Here is an 18,408-nt window from a genome sequence, read left to right on the forward strand (position 1 = left end):
TTCTAGTTGCTCCAACTTGGGCCAGACAACCGTGGTACACCACATTGCTGGAACTGTCAGTAGTTCCGCACCAAAGATTACACCTCTCACCACGCCTCTTAACCCAGAACCATGGAGAGATCAGACACCCGGACCCAGCTCAGCTCAACCTTGCGATCTGGCTCCTGAAATCTTAGAATTTGGTTACCTTAACCTTCCTCCTGACTGTATGAACGTCATTAAGGAGGTTAGACGCCCTGCCACTAGAGCCTGCTACGCAGCCAAGTGGAAACGATTTGTGATATATTGTCATACCAATAGCATCAATCCCCTATATGTGTCTAGCCAACACATCATAACCTACCTGCTACACCTACAAAGGTGCAACTTAGCCTATACGTCTATTCGGCTACACCTTGCTGCCATAGCAGCACATCTACAAAATAGACACAATTTATCATTATTCAGAGTACCTGCCAACAAAGCCTTTATGGAAGGACTCAAAAGGATAATTCCTCACAGAGTTCCACCCTCACCTGTGTGGAATTTAAATATCGTTCTCACACGACTAATGGGGACCTCCCTTTGAACCTCTACATAAATGTAAGCTACAATTCTTAACATGGAAGGTTGCTTTCCTAGTCGCCATAACTTCTCTAAGAGTTAGCGAGCTAAAAGCCCTAACTATTCAGGAACCGTTCTTACAAATCCATCACTATAAGGGGGTTCTCCGCACTAATCCTAAATTCCTCCCTAAAGTCATTTCCCCCTTCCACCTTAATCAATCTGTGGAGTTGCCCGTATTCTTCTCGCAACCACACACAGTCGCAGAAAGAGCTCTTCATACTTTAGATGTTAAAAGAGCATTGCTCTATTACATTGAAAGAACACTATCTTTTCGAAAAACCAAACAACTTTTCGTTTTTCTTACCACCACACAAAGGCAATCCCATATCCAAGTCCGGGATAGCCAGATGGATTGTTAAATGCATACAAATTTGCTACCACAAAGCAAAACGTACTTTAACTGTTCCTCCTGGAGCCCACTCTACAAGAAAAATAGGGGCTTCTATGGCATTTTTAGGGAACATTCCATTAGATGACATCTGCAAAGCAGCTACATGGTCTACACCGCATACGTTCACAAAACACTATTGTGTAGATGTACAATCAAAACCACCAGCCAGTGTGGGCCAAGCTGTACTCAAAACCCTATATCAGACTACTGCAACAGATACTGGTGGCCGCCGCTAAGGAATGGGACTGCTATACAATCTATGCATATTGTGTAATCTGCAGCTCATATGCCTCGAACGGAATATGCTTCTTACCAATATGCATCTGTTCTTGGCATGTAGAGCTGCAGATCTACACACGCCCACCCGCCTCCCCGGCTTCCTTTATCTGTTCCAGTATTATCTTATTTAGATACAGCATGCAAGGGCATCTCCCTGTTTCCTACAAAGCTCCATCGTTTCCCTGCTGGCGAAAAACAATCTGAGGATGGAGCCGATGCCCATGCGCACTATGATCCTAAGGAGGAGTCACCTACCTCGTGAGTTCCAAAGACTTTCCAGGACAAAAACAAGTGCAAACATCCGGACCCAACACCAGATGGCGATCTATGCATAGTATGTAGATCTACAGCTCTACATACCAAGAACAGATGCATACTGGTAAGTAGCATATTCCTTCCCAACCCGGCTGCCCAGTCACATACCCTGCTTTGAGATGCAAGCCAGATCTTTTTGGATTCATGTACCTGGGCTTGCCGGTGCTACATGTTTGTTAATGTCAGCTTTTGAACGTTCTCCTTGGAGCTGTTTTCTCAGTATTCTCCAACGACCGCACCATTGCTTCTAGGTCAGTGGTGTTATTGACCTGTTTGTGTTCTGAGTGTGTTACCATGCTAATAATGCCGCCGCTCACTACCTTCTAGTATGCTTCCCAGAAGGTACTAGGAGAATCTTTAGTACCTTTGTTGGATTGAAAGTATTAAATAGTTTCTTCTTGCAGCCTATTTTTAAATACTGCATTGGTGAGCCATTGTGGACTAAGCCACCAGGCCTTCAACCTTTAATGCCATACACTTTCTTGTGCTTGGACCGATTTTTGATGTTGAGAGAGACCGTCAAATCCAATGGCACTGCACCTGATCTATCCTCTCATCCATGTTTATGCAACAGACTGAGATTGTTCGACCTGCAAGGTGAGCTAGATACCAGTGATGCTAGGACGTTTGACCATGAGGTGGTTCATACAGCAAGAAGATATATGGCAACCCTGGCAGACAGTCTTGAGGGCACTGTCAATGCAACCAGAGAATGAGCAAATTTAAGTGATTATGAATGGCTTTCCTTCTTCACCAAAAGTAGGCTTTGTGTTATCAAGTAGATTCAGTAGGACTGGAAGTATCCCCATCCATTGCTGCCCTCCCTTATTGTCTGGGCTACATCAGGAGGCCCCTCAAGAAACACACTAACTTTGTCTTTGGGAGTAACCTGCCTCAATTTGTAGTGGTAATGATGCAGGACATCTCTGTCTTTTCCTCTACATTGTTGTCGGGTGGGGGGATGAAAAGGGGGATGGGGAAACAGATGCCTCAGGAGAAAATCAAACCCACTCCTCTGCACCAATGACTTCCTCAAGTTAGCTCTATCCTGGCCTTTCCATTCCAAGGTATGTCTGCTCTAAAACAGAGCAAAGAATATTCCTCCACTACCGCCGTTGAACACAATTTCCACTGTTTATTAGGTTCGTTCTGGGTTTGTGATAGTTGTGCTTCTCAACTTACTTATACGCAGCCATTGAGGGCATCTCTTCAGTGGCCAGTTATATAAAACCCTATGAAGAAAGCGTAACAGTTCCTCATCTTTGGAACCTATGTCTTCTCTAAAAGAATGGGTGGTGGCTACTATTTACACAGTTTACTAGCACCGAAGAAGAGAGATGGTAGAGCCATGAAGTAGTATGCCACAATATACCATACAACTTTATAGTCCATCAAGTGGGATTTCTCTTAAAGATTTTTATATGAGACCCTGTGCTCCCTATACCAATGGCATTGGTATTATTGTGATAAACACTTAAAAAACTAACTCTCCCACCTGACAGCTGAGAGAGACTGTATCTTTAATGCCCAGATCCATCTCTCCTTTGCTTGCTAAATGAAAAGACTTATGTTAAACCTACAGTGGTCTGTGGTCACCTGTCACTCAGACCTGGAGGTTATTGGGTATTGATGTCCCATAATAGAGAACTAACCAATGTCTCAAGGTCTCACACTAGCAGGGAGAGACCAAAGCAACTCTGCTATGGCAGAGCAGGGTAGGTGCAGAGAACTACCATTAAGTCGGAGCATCATCCCAGAGCAACCTTTAGTCATATGAAGAATGGAGGAATACAGCTGGGGCTCCCCTGACTCTAGTGAGTCTTCCTTTTCTGATGGTGCAGGCATGCTAAGTGTCTAAACATCACATTGTAACCAGGCAGAGAGTACACCATTGTGGCTCATATCATGACGTGCAAATAACTGGCTGGACTTTATTAAAGAAATTCCCACCACATATGGAAGTGCATCCACAGAATGGCTTTTCTTTTACTTTAAGAAACTACATTAAAAGATGACTGCCACAGAAATGTGCATATGTTTGGGGGTTTTCTAGGAGGATAGGGTGAAACCTATTGGCATTGCCAGTTCTTGTTTTATAATTTTGCAAACAAATTTATGGCTGTATTTTTGATGTTACATAATCACACGTGGCAGTGTTTTATGGCTATTCTTAAGCTAGAGGGTAGGTTAATTTTCTTTGCTGAAATGTACACATTAATACAGCTCTTTGTGAATACATCAGTTAGTTTCTTATTTTCCGCTATTGCTTATATTGTAACAATTTCCTTACTGGTACATTGGTGTACGTGTCAGGATCTGGTGTATCCACCATTGCAAATCATCAATGGGGGGGAGGGAAAAAGAAGCGGTGGTCTATTCAGCTTCCAATGGTTAGTACAAAAGAGGGGGGGGGGAGGGGAAGTGGTCTATTCCCCCCCCTCTTTTGTATCCACCATTGCACAGTATCTCATAAAATGGGAATAATCTTTGGAAATTGCAAAAATGGTCCTTGATCCGTTTTCACTCTTCTTAGATTGTCAGTTGATGTATAACCATTGCCGTAGCTAATGAATGAAGACATGTTTGCTTGTTTTAGGACAGCGTTTAATTGGATATGCTTGTATATTTGTTCAGAAATGATTGACAATTGTAATTTGAAAGTAGCTTCACAATTTCCTGTGTGAAAGAGATTCTCTAAAAACGTTTTGGAAACCAGTAATCTGAACTAAATTTTGGGCTCAGGGCTGCTAATGGCAGGTTATGCTTTGACTCTTCTGCTCGAACATTTATCTTAATGAAGAAAGTTTTTTATAAAGATGGACTGTAAAATGAAGACTCTAAGCTTTTGAAAGATGTTTTTATTTGTCATTTTTACTCCTGCATAGGCACACTTGTTAAATAAATGTTTTGAATTTACTGGAGGGTTTCTATCTTCTATCCTTTTTCTTGATAAAGGTACAAATCATTTCATTGTTTCCATCGTAATCACTAAATCTGATAGAGACGTCTAGCCGCAGATTCCCTAACTTAGAATATCCCCAGGCGTCAGACTGGATCCAGAAAACTTTTCCCGCAGCAGCACCTCTGTGCGCAGGGGGGCGGTGCCGTCCGGCTCCACCCTGACGTCGTCCACGGACATGACGTCAGTGGAGCCATATATGCCCCTCCCGGAGTACTGACGTCCGTTTTCTTCTTTTTTCTGCGTTTTGAATGTGGATCCTGGAAAACCAGAGGTTCCTCGGCACGGTTTTTGGGCCTTCTCGACACGGTGGTGTTGGGAAACAGTGTGCAATACCTTCCGGCTTTAAAGCTTGTGAAGTCTGTGCGTGTCAGATGTCTGCCACTGACCCGCACCTTATCTGTATGTGGTGCCTCGGCGTGCACCACGACTCCAAGGACTGTGACGCATGTCGCCAAATGAAGCCAAAATCCTTGAGGGAGCGTTGCATGAAATTGCTGGCCGTACGGCTGTCCGGTCCGGCTCCTTCCCGTCGCTCTTCTTCGCGGGCTCGTTCCCGAGGTCGCTCCCGCGAACGCCGTGTACCATCAGGTAAGCTTAAGCAAAAGCGTTGCTTAAGGAGATATTCTTCTATTACCCGTGCCGCTGAACCCCATTCCTCTCACACTAAGTTGTCATACTGACCATTTGTCATCTCCTGTTCGGATGGCAACTGATTCTAATGCTACCTTCGCGCGCACTATTTATGGGGCGGCTGCTGTACTTGGCTTACAGCCTCCTATGGTACCTCTCCTTTCTGATCCTTTATTGAATCTGCTCCATTTTGAGCATATTGAAGTAGAGTCTTTGCTGCCCTTTGGGGACTCTCTATTTGACACCCTGTGTGGCACTTGGTCCAGACCCTCTTCGGGCGACCCTGTGGATCGGACTATTGCTCGTAGGCACCGCCCGGCCCCGGGTGATCCTCTTTGTTTATCTCTTCACCCGCCTGCTCAGGGCCTGGTTGTTCAGGCAGCTTTTAATTTGCAATCTTCACCTTCTTTACCATTGTTACCTCCCACGAGGGAGTGTCGGTGGCTTGATGATTGTGGATGCAGGCTTTTCGCCTCTGCTAGCGCAGGCTTCCGGGCTTTAAATACAGCCTGTGTGTTTGCACGCTTGTCTGCTGCTCTTTGGGACTCAGTTGCTCATCTTCTCCCTTCTATTCCAGAAGGACCACGTACGGAATTGCTCCGCCTTCTTCTGCATGGAAGAAGCATGGCACAATTTTCCATTCGGTCTTCCCTAGATGCAACTGACTCTATGGGCTGGGTCCGAGATCGCGCTGTGGCTCTACGTCGCCATGCTTGGCTGCACAACAGTCTCTTCCCTGATCATACTCGGGATGCCCTCTGGGATCTTCCATTCAATGGAGTGGATCTTTTTGACCGCCATGCTGATTCGGCGGTCTCCAGTCTTTTATCCGGATTCCAATCTTGTTGCCATGTTCTCGGCGTTTATTTCAGGGACCCACCCTCATCTACAGGTTGGGTTTCGTGACTGGTTACTGTGCATGGCTGGTTAGCCATTTCTCAGTTCTCTCGGTGCAGCAGGTGGCTGCTTCCTTTATTTTCATTCCTCTGACTGTGTGCTGTGCACAAGAGGACACACCTACGGGGTTTGCCTTACCCTATGTGGGGTATTTTATGGCATTCGGTTTTGCCATTGCCTTGGTATGCTCCTATGGAGTCTCTCACCAGACGTCCTGGTACACATCTCTTGTCTCTTCCTACAGAATTCCTCATATACCTTGCCTTATTGCGAGTTGGGTTGGTCTGCCTGTATGGCAACACGATCTGGCATAGACCTGTGCAATGTGGTGTCTATCTTACACTCCTGCTGACACGCCTGGTTGTGGCTAGTCTTTCGCGAACGACACTCTGCTTGCCGCTTGCGGCCTGCTTATTATTGCTGCTATGTGGCCTGCTTATTATTGCTGCTATGCGGCCTGCTTATTATTGCCGCTATGCGGCCTGCTTATTGTTGCCGCTATGCAGCCTGCTTATTGTTGTTCCTTATTGGTGCACCTACCCCTTCAGCTTGATCCTCCAAGCTCGTGGTTTTGACGATGTGGTCTGACATACATAGTGGCAGCATCTCCTATAGCAGTGTCCTTACGTATGGGTGTTTCCACGCTTTGCTTAAGTTCCTGCTGTGAACTCCCCGAAGGGCGTCTTTTCCTTTGGATGCGTGCTCCTTCGATTAAGGGCCCTTTACGGTTGGCCTCCCTTTTGCCACGGTGGTGCCTTGTTTTTCTCCCACTATCTTGCGAGGGCTGTTGTTCCTCTCTGACACAAACACTTGTTGGCGACTGTCCATACTCTGACTCTTATTGAGTCACGTTTTAATTGTTTTAATGTTTTTCTTCCTGCTCTGGCTCTGCTCGGTGCTCTTACCCGATGGGTTCGTGCAGGCTCTTTCCTTCATACCGGGTCTGTGGGTCCTGCCCCGGTATACTTGGTCCTCCAGCTCTTTAGGTGCCCGGCTGCCTGATGCCCTTTTTGGGCCGTTGCCTTCTTGTTCTGTGCCCCTGGGCTGCTCTGCTGCCCTACACGGAGTCCTTGCGTCCTTCGTATGGCTTCAGTGTCGACACGACATGCTGGGGTTCATTCCTCTCTTCGCTCTGGTTGGTGACTTTCAAATGCTTATAATTTGCCCTTCACGTATTGTGGCACCATCATCTTGTCCTGGCGGGTCTTCTACTTTCATGCTACTAGCATCTTGCGCCATAGTTTGGTATTCTGCCACTTTTGTCGCTCCTGGCTTGCTTGTGCCGGTTTTCTCACAGCTCCTTTCACTGTTGTGCATATTAGGCCAGTATGCAGATTCTTTTAAAGTCATCGCTCCTTCTACTCGCCGTGTCTAAAATATGGTTTCTTCACCATGTTGCCGCTTTCGGGGTAACGGGCAACCTATTGCCTCTGCTGTGCCACGTGCCTTTGTTAGGTACAGGTTAAACAGTGTTCTTTCGCACTGTTTTCTGGGTCAACCGGTACTTGTTTTGGCTTCTGTGGCTACTTCCGATCCTGGAGATCTTTCCCACTCTGGTGGGTTTATCTCACTTTTTTCCAACTCCTTACCTTTCACTTCTCGACGGCTGTTCTGGCTCTGTGCTTCTTTCTCTCAACCCACTTTCTATAAATGGTGTCATTCCTGCTGTTGGTGGCAGCTTCTATTGCCTTTGCCTCCCATTGCTTCCGCTCCCTTTAGAGCGGCATGGTCTGGTGGGTCACTGCGCTCTGTCCTTATTATGGTGTTAAGTCACCTTATGGACCACTCAGTTCTTTCTAGAACATCATGGGGTATAGTCGCAGACCCGCCTCCTCTGTGTGTATGGCTTTGTTATCTTTTCTAAGTTAGGAATCTGTGGCTAGACGTCTCTATCAGATGTACGAGTTACTTACCTTCGGTAACGATGTATCTGGTAGAGACATTGTCTAGCCGCAGATTCCTTAACGCCCGCCCATCCTCCCCACTCTGCGAGGGCCTTTTCGCCTCCCTTGGAGTGGCGTGCACTTTAGCAAGGTGATATACTCTCACTCCATCACAGACTGATTCGTTCTGTTCCTAAATCATATGTTCCCTCCAGTCCTTGGCTTAGATTGTAGAGTGTGAAATACATTCACGTTCTTTCCCACCTCCCGCTTTCCCCTTCTACATTGTCTTGTGGTCTTTGCCACCTCGGCAGCCTTTCCTTCAGGTCTATTGGCTATGAACATTTTGGGTCTTTGATTGGGATTGCGACGTCCCTTTCTGGTGACGTCTTGGGGTGAATTCTCTTTAATCTAGTGTTCCGGACCTATTTTCCTTCACGGTTTTACTTTTAGGATCTGGACTTTCTGTCCTCTACCAGGCTGTTTTTCCACATCCTTGCCCCCCTTTAACATTGCGTGAGCCTTCGCTCTTGCGAAGTGGCTCTTCAGAGCACTGCTCTGTCTCGCCTGTCAATGTCATCCATTTTTTCTTCCTTTTTGCACACTGTTCCCACATTCTCACAGTTTTTTTGGTAATGGCTCCGCGTTTTACAGCGAAAAAGTTTTTCTAACGAAAACTGACGTCAGCGCGCCGGGAGGGGCATATTTGGCTCCACTGACGTCAGGTCCGTGGATGACGTCGGGGCGGAGCCGGACTGCGCCACCCCCCGGAGTTGCTGCTGCGGGAAAAGTTTTCCGGATCCAGTCTGTTGCCTGGGGATATTCCAAGTTAAGGAATCTGGGGCTAGACTATGTCTCTACCAGATACATCGTTACCGAAGGTAAGTAACTCGTACTTCACTTACAGAGCTCGGACTAACCCATCCCATAATGCCAAATTTGCAAAGCTTTATTCGTCATAGTGATTACATTGATACACAGAGGGATACCTCCTTTTTCTAACTTAGGAACCATACCCGAATTAAGCAAGCAAAATGTTTCTGATGGCAGCCCGTCTGTTTTTGCAGAGGCCCTTTTATTGGCACCTGAGAACTCAGACTGAATCCATTGTCCTCTATTTTGTCCATCTGTCAAGTCCAGAAAAAAGGCAACTTCATAAACTTTGTTAAGAGATCTGATCTATCTCTTATCAACAAATGCAGCACCATCCATTGCTGTTTCAGCAATATTGAAACAACTGAGTAGGCTGGCGTGATAGTAAGTTTGGTATTTAAATACTCTAAATAGCAGCTATTTAATGGCCACATCTCATCTACATATGGTTTTACAAAATTGTTGTAGTACTAAAGTCTGTCACCTGAATATTTGTTTTTTGGTGATAAACATGATTTTCTGCAAAGTTACATGCTCAAGTAGCAATTACTTTGATTATAAAGAGAGGCTGTTGCCCTCATGGTTACTTAACTGTAATCTTGATAATTCATTTCCAGTTTCTTATTATCAGGACTTTCTTTTGCCTTCTGATTCTTACCATTCAATATTATTTAAAGTGACCACAGATTGAAAATAAAAGTATTCTATTCTTTTTAGAATAATCCTGCATGGCCAACAACGGGTCTCTTGATTATCCTTTAGTTATAGGTCTATATATCACCTTGTGGACACTTTTTTCCCCATCTGTTATGGACCTGTGGTGATCATTCGATAAATTGTCCTTTTTATGTCTCGCCTAGTATTGCTGTGCACATGCATAGCTCGCTCGCCAACATTAATTGTTGATGAGGCATTTTAGAAAAGGGCTTTAAGCCCCGCCCTTTATTTCCTTTGGCCGGCGTGACCGTTTATGGTAAATAGTGGCCTGCCTTTGGAAATAAGCTTTCTGTGGTGCCTCCTTTTGGCTGGCCCATCCGGACTGGATCGCCTGCTTCACGGCTGACGTGAAGCAGTTTCTTATCGCAAGGAGGCGTGTTATGTAAACAAGCCATGCGATCCAGTTCGGATGGGCCGGACAAAAAGGAGACATGGCGCCGCGTGTTTATTTTTGCATCTTGCTTTCACTTTAAAGTGAAAGCGCGATGCAAAAATAAACAGCGGCTGCCTGGCGAGCGCTTGTTTTTTAAACGTTCCCAATTTCAGGACGCTTGTGAAATTTGACTATTGATCGCTTTCAGCTGTTAAAAATAAAGTGGACACAAAATAGATGGAAAGATACAAACCCACTACCACAGACCCTTTATCAGAAGCCTTCACTCCAGCGCCACGACAGACGTTTCACGCTGACAAAGGCGCGCAAATTGCGGTGGGGCCTCATGGCGCGACGCTTATCTCCGGGGCATCTGCTGTGGACGTTAGAAGCCCAGTATTGTACTATAGGCACATGTCACAATAACTGTTAATCACTCGTTACCAAAACAAAGGCCGCCGCGCGAGCTTTTTACATCTCCGTTTCCCATGGCAGCAAGTGTCGCCTGGATAGTGTGACGAGGACAACATCACAGTGAAAGGGGAACCAATGCTGGACAATGAAAGGCACAGGGAACCTATATTTATACAAATACTGGCCTGACAGGTTTAAAAAAGTAGCATTCGTAGACTGGACCGGAAGTGCGTATAAAGAGAGTGGTTGGTGTGGTGGAGAGTCAGTCAGCTTTGCTGAAGGGTGTTCCTTTTGTGGGAAGTGCACTCTACAGACGCACGCCACACACACACACTCACTACACAGCAACGCAGCTGCTGTCGGCCCTCAGTCACCCCAACACTTCTCCACCTGCACTGTAGGGGCCGAGCACTGCGGGAGTTTCCCAAGCCAAAGGCTGAGGGGCGTAGAGTTGGAGTTTGCACCGTGTGGGCTCTGAACGGAAATAAATTTACTGATGGGTTCATAAAAAAATCTCCACCAGCCATTTTCAAGTAGCTACCATTATTTTGTACTAATAAACACAGTGGCCACTGGATTTATGCGTCAGTTTACCATTTTCTCCTTCATTTTCAAATTTCAACAAAAAAATGTTTGCGTCAAGAGCCTCTACTGGCGAGTGATGTGCTATAATACAGCGCTCTGCAAATCTCTTTTAAATGGAATAACACTAAACAAAATATACTATTCAGTCATTTCTACTAACAGGGCATTCCACTTACAGGACAAGGTCGAACAGCCCAGCGAGCCCCCATATCACTGCCAATAAACACCCCCGCTGTCTGATCCCCAGTACAGTGCCCACTAAAAGACAAGTGTGCCAAAACCATGCATTTTTTCCCACCCAGACTCCCACTTGTCAAGTGCATTGTCCCAGATTTATAAAATCCTTCAGTCTGCGAGAAGAAATGGTCAAGTTTACTCCTTGGAGGGGAGGTGAGGCCCGCACTGCTGTACATCAGACACAGGTAACGGCCTGCAGAACTCAGTGCTTCGGTCCTTAATACATATTATTGGACCGTCTGATCTGATGTCGTCAGGGTACATACAGTGCGTTCGCTTCGGAATCATGCACTCTTAGGAACGGCTCTCCCTCCCGACCTGCCCCGCCTCCCAAGCACTGAACACGCCTCGGGTAAGTAGCCCCGCCCCCTCAGCACTAACCACGCCCTTCCCCAGCCCCCGTCCTACAGGTCTCAGATGTCGCGCACACCTCAGAAGTTTACTTCTGTGTTACTAGTAAAGAGAATAAAAATGTGCCCTTTGGGTGAACATAAAACATAAAAGAAAGGAGAGACGTGTGTTGAAAGGGAAGAGAGTGCACACAAGCCGGTGGGCTGAGCCTGGCTCTAAACGCCGAGAAACCGCCTCATCTATGCCGCTCTGTCAGGGATTGCCAGAGATGTCTTGTAAAAACATTCCAGGAAGGTGCGGAGTGGTGTAGTTAGACAGGAACTCACACACTCTGGGCTCCTGCTGAAACACTGGTAGTAGCGACTAGCGAGAGAGTACCTAGGTGAATATTTTACAGCCAGACTAGCTTTGTGAAATTCATGCCAGGGTCATGAAGCGAGGCATTGGCTATTGTGAGCTTAATTACCAGCTGCGAAGATCAGAAACCATTTTTTAAAATCCCGGCTCCCTCAACTGCCGCACAGCCTGACTCTGGGTGTAAATACTTTACCCATAAACGAACACTTGCACACTATAAACTAGGAGATAACTCTGAACTCTGCTTCCGCTTTTGCCCATATTGGAGTCACCCGAGCACAGCACCTGTGATTACTAAATAGGCGCTCGTGGTGGGTGAAGATTTCTTTTATATTCACGGCTTTGCCTCCTAACTGTGTTCTATGATCTTGGACAATTCTTGTCACCTCCCGTGCCCTGGGATGTGTTCGCGCATGTGTTAAGCACCATTTGAAAGCGTGCACCTTTACAGAAGAGTCCACTTTGAAGAACGAACCCCAGAACCCGACCGAATCTTCACCATGTATTAGTAATTATTATATAGCGTAGGTAGGAGAAGACGAAGTACACACTCGTGTACATCAAGTGAGGACTACACAAGCATGTTTCTCATTGTTAGGTACAAGGAGATTAAGTAATTTGTCCAGAATCACACCGTGTTAATCCAGGAGCACAGCTAGGATTCAAGCCTAGGCCACGAGGTTTCAAGTTCTGCGGCTCTAGCCACTAGGCCAACCTCTTCAGATTTGCAGCATTGGCAGTTATAGTTTGGGGGTCAGTATAATTATTCAAGGCACTTCATTTATTCATGCATTCATCCATTAACTTACTCCGAGGAGCAGGGTGACTGGCAGACAGTCTGGAGACTCCTACAGGTCCAGAGAGACTTGTGCTGCTAGTGTGACTGGTTCCTTTGCAATGAGACGTGGCTGCGGTCCGGTATTAGAGAGTTCCCTTCCAGAGAAACCTGTGCACCAGTGAATCACGAGTGTACAAACTCCCTTGGAACAAGCCATAGTGCAACACTACCAGCACGAGACAACGCAGCATGGCACAGCATGGAGCCAGCCTGAATTACTTATATTTAGGGCCTATCGAATTATGCGGCAGGGGAGGACCACATTATAGGCAGAGTTGACTAAATTATACGCCAAGAAAAGACGAATTATGTGGTGTACTGCGGTATATACATTTTGAGGCAGTATGCTTCACTAATTTGTCATTTTTGTAACCCTTGTTAACACCATATGGGCTGGTTTCACTTTATTAATATCAGTGTAAACCCTAAATGCAGGAATCAGTACCCTCTGAAGTAGCGCGTTAACTTTGATAAGTCTTAACTATAAATATTTTTTTTGTTAAAGTCTGCGATTTAGTGGAAAATGCGGCAAATCCTCAATTATGTGGAAAACTCCACGGCGGCAGAATCGCACAATTCCAGCGTCCCTGCTTTTATTTGCAGGATATAATGAGCGTGTTCAGCGCCCTCTTGAATTCTCTAGTCTGCTCAGCAGAGAGCCCATATTATAACCCAACACCCCATCGCCTTGTGTGCATCACACAGTGGCGCATAGTGTGGCATAAGAGGACAGAAAACAGTGTGACTTGGCGGGATTATACTGTTCAGTGTGACTCAAGATAGAAGGCAGCCAACAGCGGTAGCACTAGGTTTCCTACTTTCAGCCGGCAGTGTTAGCACTGGGTATACTACTCACAGCCGGCAGCGGTAGCACTGGGCAAACTACATACAACAGGTAGCAGTAGCACTGGATATAATACTTACAGCCCCTAGTGGTAGCACTGGGCCTACTACTCACAGCAGGCAGCAGTAGCACTGCGTATACTTCTCAGAGCCAGCAGTGGTAGCACTGGGTTTACTACTCCGAGCCGGCTGTGGTAGAACTGGGTATACTACTCACAGCCAGCAGCTGTAGCACTGGGCACACTACACACAGCCGGCAGCAGTAGTACTGGGTATGCTATTTACAGCAGGCAGCAGCAGCACTGGGTATACTACTCATAGCCCCTTGTAGTAGCATTGGGTATTTTACTCACACTTGACTGTTGCAATTGTAATAATGATGTATGTGTTTATATTTGTTTTAATATAGTTTGTAATTTTTTTTTTTTTTAATTTCTTTTTATTAACAATAGGAATCGTCAACACCAGGCATAGTACATCGTTATAATAGAGCCTTATCTTTACATGGCTCTCAAACAATTGAAAGTATACAGTGTGCTGTCACGGGGCGATTCGTGTCATGTCTACAACAATTCATCTTGAGCTGGGGTCAATGGTGGGGTACAGATATTTCCCCTATATGCATTCCAGTCTTTCCATATGTGGCACCACTTTTTGGGGCACCCCCTGGCCACATAGACAAACTTCTCCCGAAACATGCACCAATCCATGTCCTTCTCCCAGGCTCTCACACTCGGCGCAAGCGATGCCCCCCATTTCTGGGCGATGTTTCGTTTGGCTATCATTAGCCCCAGTGTGACCCACGTCATGCGCGCATTATTTAAGTCCGTTGGCTCCCACACATTTAGGAGACCTCGCTTAGCCTCCAATGGGAGTGTAAGGCTTAACACTTCACTCAGCACCTCATGTATTCTCTTCCAATACCTCTGGATACGCGGGCACTCCCACAGAACATAGAGGAAGGTACCTTCACTCCCACAGTCTCGCCTACACTTACCATCAGGCGCTCTCCCCATTAACACCATCCCAGGCCCCGTGATGTAGATTCGGTGCAGAATCTTAAGTTGTACTAATATCAGTTTTGCTGCGATGGCTACCTCACGTGGCGAGGATACCGCCTCCACCCAATCTTCATCATAGAGTATGATGCCATCCCTTTCCCACTTCTCCCTCAACCACACCAGGGGGTCTCCCTTGTGGTTCACCAACTTTTTATATGTGAGTGAGATGGCTTTCGTTGGTAAATATCCATCGAGGAGTCGGTCTTCAAGGGGTGCCGCCTCCGGAGGGGTCTCTCCCTTTCGAAAACAGGAGCACAGGGCGTGACGGACTTGCATGTACCTGAAATATTCTGTGGGGCCAGCTCATATTCTTGCTGCAAGGCGGCGAACGACTTAACCTCGCCCTTCACCCATAGGTCGCCTACCTTTGATATGCCAATGAGGTCCCATTTGTCAAACCCCTTCGTAGACCAGAGGTTACCAAGCCTGTCGGAATCCAATAGCGACGTGGCCCGAGTAATTTTATGCTCCCACCCCAGTTTGTAATTTTTTTTTAATGAAATGTATGTTTTAATTATTCATTTTTAGATTTAGTAGCTGGTTGGGTTTGGAGGGAATTAAGGTAGTAGGTTTAAAACAAGCTTCGAAAATGCAATAGGTCTTGCCTTTCATCAAGTTAAAGCCATTTGCTTTGCTATACAATACCATTAGCAAAGCAAATGGCTTTAACTTAATCAAAGGCGGACCTATTGCATTTTCAATGCTTGTTAATATGTGCTTCTGTATACTTTGACAGGAATTCCTGGATTAGGTACAGGTACCTAAGAAGCCAGGTAAAAAGTTGTTGATTCAGGACACCGAGGGATCTGCTCTGCTGAACATGTTCACCCTCTGAGAATAAAACTCTGTTTGAAGATCTGGCCTTGTGAATAAAGTTTAACGTTACCTCTTTTGGGCATTAGAAAATGGCTCTTTCGGGTATTAGAAAATGGCCTAAAACAATTTAAATTTTTTTTAAATAAGTCATGAACCTTCTAACTATTTTTTATTTGTAACGTGATGAGCAGAATATCTGCACATCTTAACTCCCCTGAAGTAAAGTCAGGAGTGATTCCCATAGTAAGGAAAATTAGGGTTTATTAAATGTTTTTTGTTTTTCATATCATTTTGACATTTTAGATGCATCATACTTTTCTGGTACAATTGATAATTATAAAAATAAGTATATAGTACAGGAACATGTAGCCAAACAGCTTTTTCACATGCAATTCTTTGCCTAACTGACTGTATGTGTATATATTCTTTTAAATTTCTATTTATTTTAGTTCTCATAATGTCTCAAAATATTTTTAAATGCATAGCATTCTTTGGATTTTTTTTTTGTTTTCAGTCAAACGGAGCCGTTGTCACTGAAAGCCAGACCTACAAGAAACGGGGAGATTTCTCAAATAACGATGATTATGCTGTGTATGTAAGAGAAAACATTCAGGTCAGTACATTGGAGACATTGAAGGTAGCTCAATGGTGATCAGTTTTATAGCCCTTTTTTACCCTAACCGATGCTTTGTGGTATGCTGGTTTTCTTTTCAGGTGGGCATGATGGTGAGGTGCTGCAGAACCTATGAAGAGGTTTGTGAGGGAGATGTTGGCAAGGTTATTAAACTTGACCGTGATGGACTTCATGATCTTAATGTGCAGTGTGACTGGCAGCAGAAAAACGGCACTTACTGGGTCAGGTATATCCATGTCGAATTGATAGGTGAGAAGAATGTTCTGTGATCCTTTTCCTTTATAATTCTTGATTAAGCAAAAAGGAATAACACAAGGATATATTCTGTTTCCAGGTTTTGCACCACAGAGTTCTCCCTCTCACATTAAGATCGGGGACAAGGTGCGAGTGAAAGCCTCAGTTACCACGCCGAAATATAAATGGGGATCTGTTACTCACAGGAGTGTTGGTGTTGTGAAAGGTAATCTATATGTCAAAGTAAACACAATAAAAATGCCAATCACAGTTGAAAGATTCTGTCAATGACCAAGAATGCTGCAGAAAGGTTTATAGGCATAGCTGGTTTGTTGGCTGTGTAGCAGCTGGCCCAGCATAGATTCCGGAATGCCAGTTGAATAGGTTAGGAGAGGTATTGATGCTAGGCTGGTAGTCTCTTCTCCCATTCAAGATCAGAGGTATTGATGATAGCTGAGAGGCTTGATGATATGCCTTTTGAAGCTAGTAATTTGTACAGTGAGGAACCTGGGACGTAAACCTTTTAGAAGGTTAGGCAAAAGTTTCATATTCTCACACACGGAGACATTGGATTCAACGCCCTGCTCTTCTCGTGGGAGCCATGCATCAGGACCTCCACACATAAAGCTTGACCACAAAACTGGTCAGTTTAGCAAACTCAGAATAACTGCAAGTTGTCACAGTTTGCCAGCTCTGCCATCCTCGTCCACTGTATTGCTAGCAAGTGGCACCTGGCAAAGATGTAACTCATAATGCTATTGTCCCACTAACTAGGCAGCTTGAGTATCTTGAAATTGAAATGACAAAAACTGAACAGCAATTTGGAGACTCAGAGGCAAAATAGAGGTATATTGATTTGTGCTCATTTTGTCACTTGATTAGATTTCCTGTTCATGTATTGCATCATTACAATGTTAAATCATCCTTCATTAATCATCAAGAAGAGGAAACACAGTGATGTAAATAAGAAACCCAGCATCATAAGTCATCACATCAAGTCCTATTAATTTATAAAGTAAAAAAAAAAAATCCATATTGCTAATATAAACAAAACCTACAAACAATGTGCTGTTTGCTAAGCTCAGCCTCCATAGGTGAAGTAAAGGGTCAGTGGACATACAGCATAGGAAATGTCACAATTTATTATCCTCTATGAAAGGCCAACTCAAATGTCCTCCCCGTTATCACACCTCACAAGATCCTTCAGATCCCACTTCTACCCCAGTTAAATATCATTCGCTGCCATCACAGGTTCAAATAAAAAAATCAAATAGATTTCAGATTGCCCATGAAAGCTGTGGGAGATTTATGCTGAGAAAAGGCATGATGTTTCCCTTGAAGCACCATGCAAAGCCTCACTGTGTAGACCACTGAAGTCACTGACATTTTAGCTATAATCTCACGTTTATATACATTAAATCATTTTCAGGCATGTAGGCTTGAGCTTGAATCAGGAGTAACAGGAGTTGGTTCTCATCTAGCGTTATATATTTCTGTTGATTGTGGCCTTCTAAATTTGGTTGCTCCAGTTCACCAGCACCAACTTCACCACTGCTGCCTCTAGGCCTGTTTAATGCCCTTACAAAAGAGTCCACACTTTCTATAAAAACCTTTGCTCCTAGTTGAGTGCCAGTCCCAGCAACTCTACCAGAACCTTTTGGACCTCCACTCTGACCATGGCAGTTGTCAGTGGAATTCCCTGAAGGTTCATCCCTCTTCATCCGGTCTTCTATGAGATCAGTCTTCAAATTTGGTTTGACCATTGATGTGCACGCATTATGTTAAAGTGAAGACAGTGCCTCCAGCTCATCTTTGGTCTCTGCAAACTGGCTTTTCCACGCACAAACCTGGCGGATAGTGAAGACCATCTTCTGTTCAACTCCCATCCCTTGCTCGGTTAAGTCTTCAGGCTTGCTCTATGCCCATTTCACCACCAAAGCTATTTGCGTTCTTGCTCCTAGATCGTCATATTGCTCATTGGTAGGACCAGCGTTTTTTTCGTTTTGTCACTTCCTCATCTGTAGGTGTAGCTCTTGAAAGTTACCTTTTCCCAGTTGAGATTCTGCTCCTCATGACTGGAAAATGTCCACTTCTCAGGGTGGCAGGCTTTGC

At 45.1% G+C, this 18,408-nt stretch overlaps 1 protein-coding gene across 1 annotated transcript in view; it reads left to right on the forward strand.

The window, feature by feature from the left end:
- LOC146805589 (E3 ubiquitin-protein ligase HERC2-like) overlaps positions 1-18,408 on the forward strand; it is a 1,563,844-nt gene that overhangs the window by 658,207 nt on the left and 887,229 nt on the right. Inside the window, 3 exon segments of the mRNA XM_085622871.1 lie at positions 15,943-16,041; positions 16,143-16,311; positions 16,397-16,522. Of these exon segments, the coding sequence (XP_085478997.1) occupies positions 15,943-16,041; positions 16,143-16,311; positions 16,397-16,522 (394 nt within the window).

The sequence above is a fragment of the Triturus cristatus genome, chromosome 8, assembly GCF_964204655.1.
Source record: "Triturus cristatus chromosome 8, aTriCri1.1, whole genome shotgun sequence".
Classification (NCBI taxonomy): domain Eukaryota; kingdom Metazoa; phylum Chordata; class Amphibia; order Caudata; family Salamandridae; genus Triturus; species Triturus cristatus.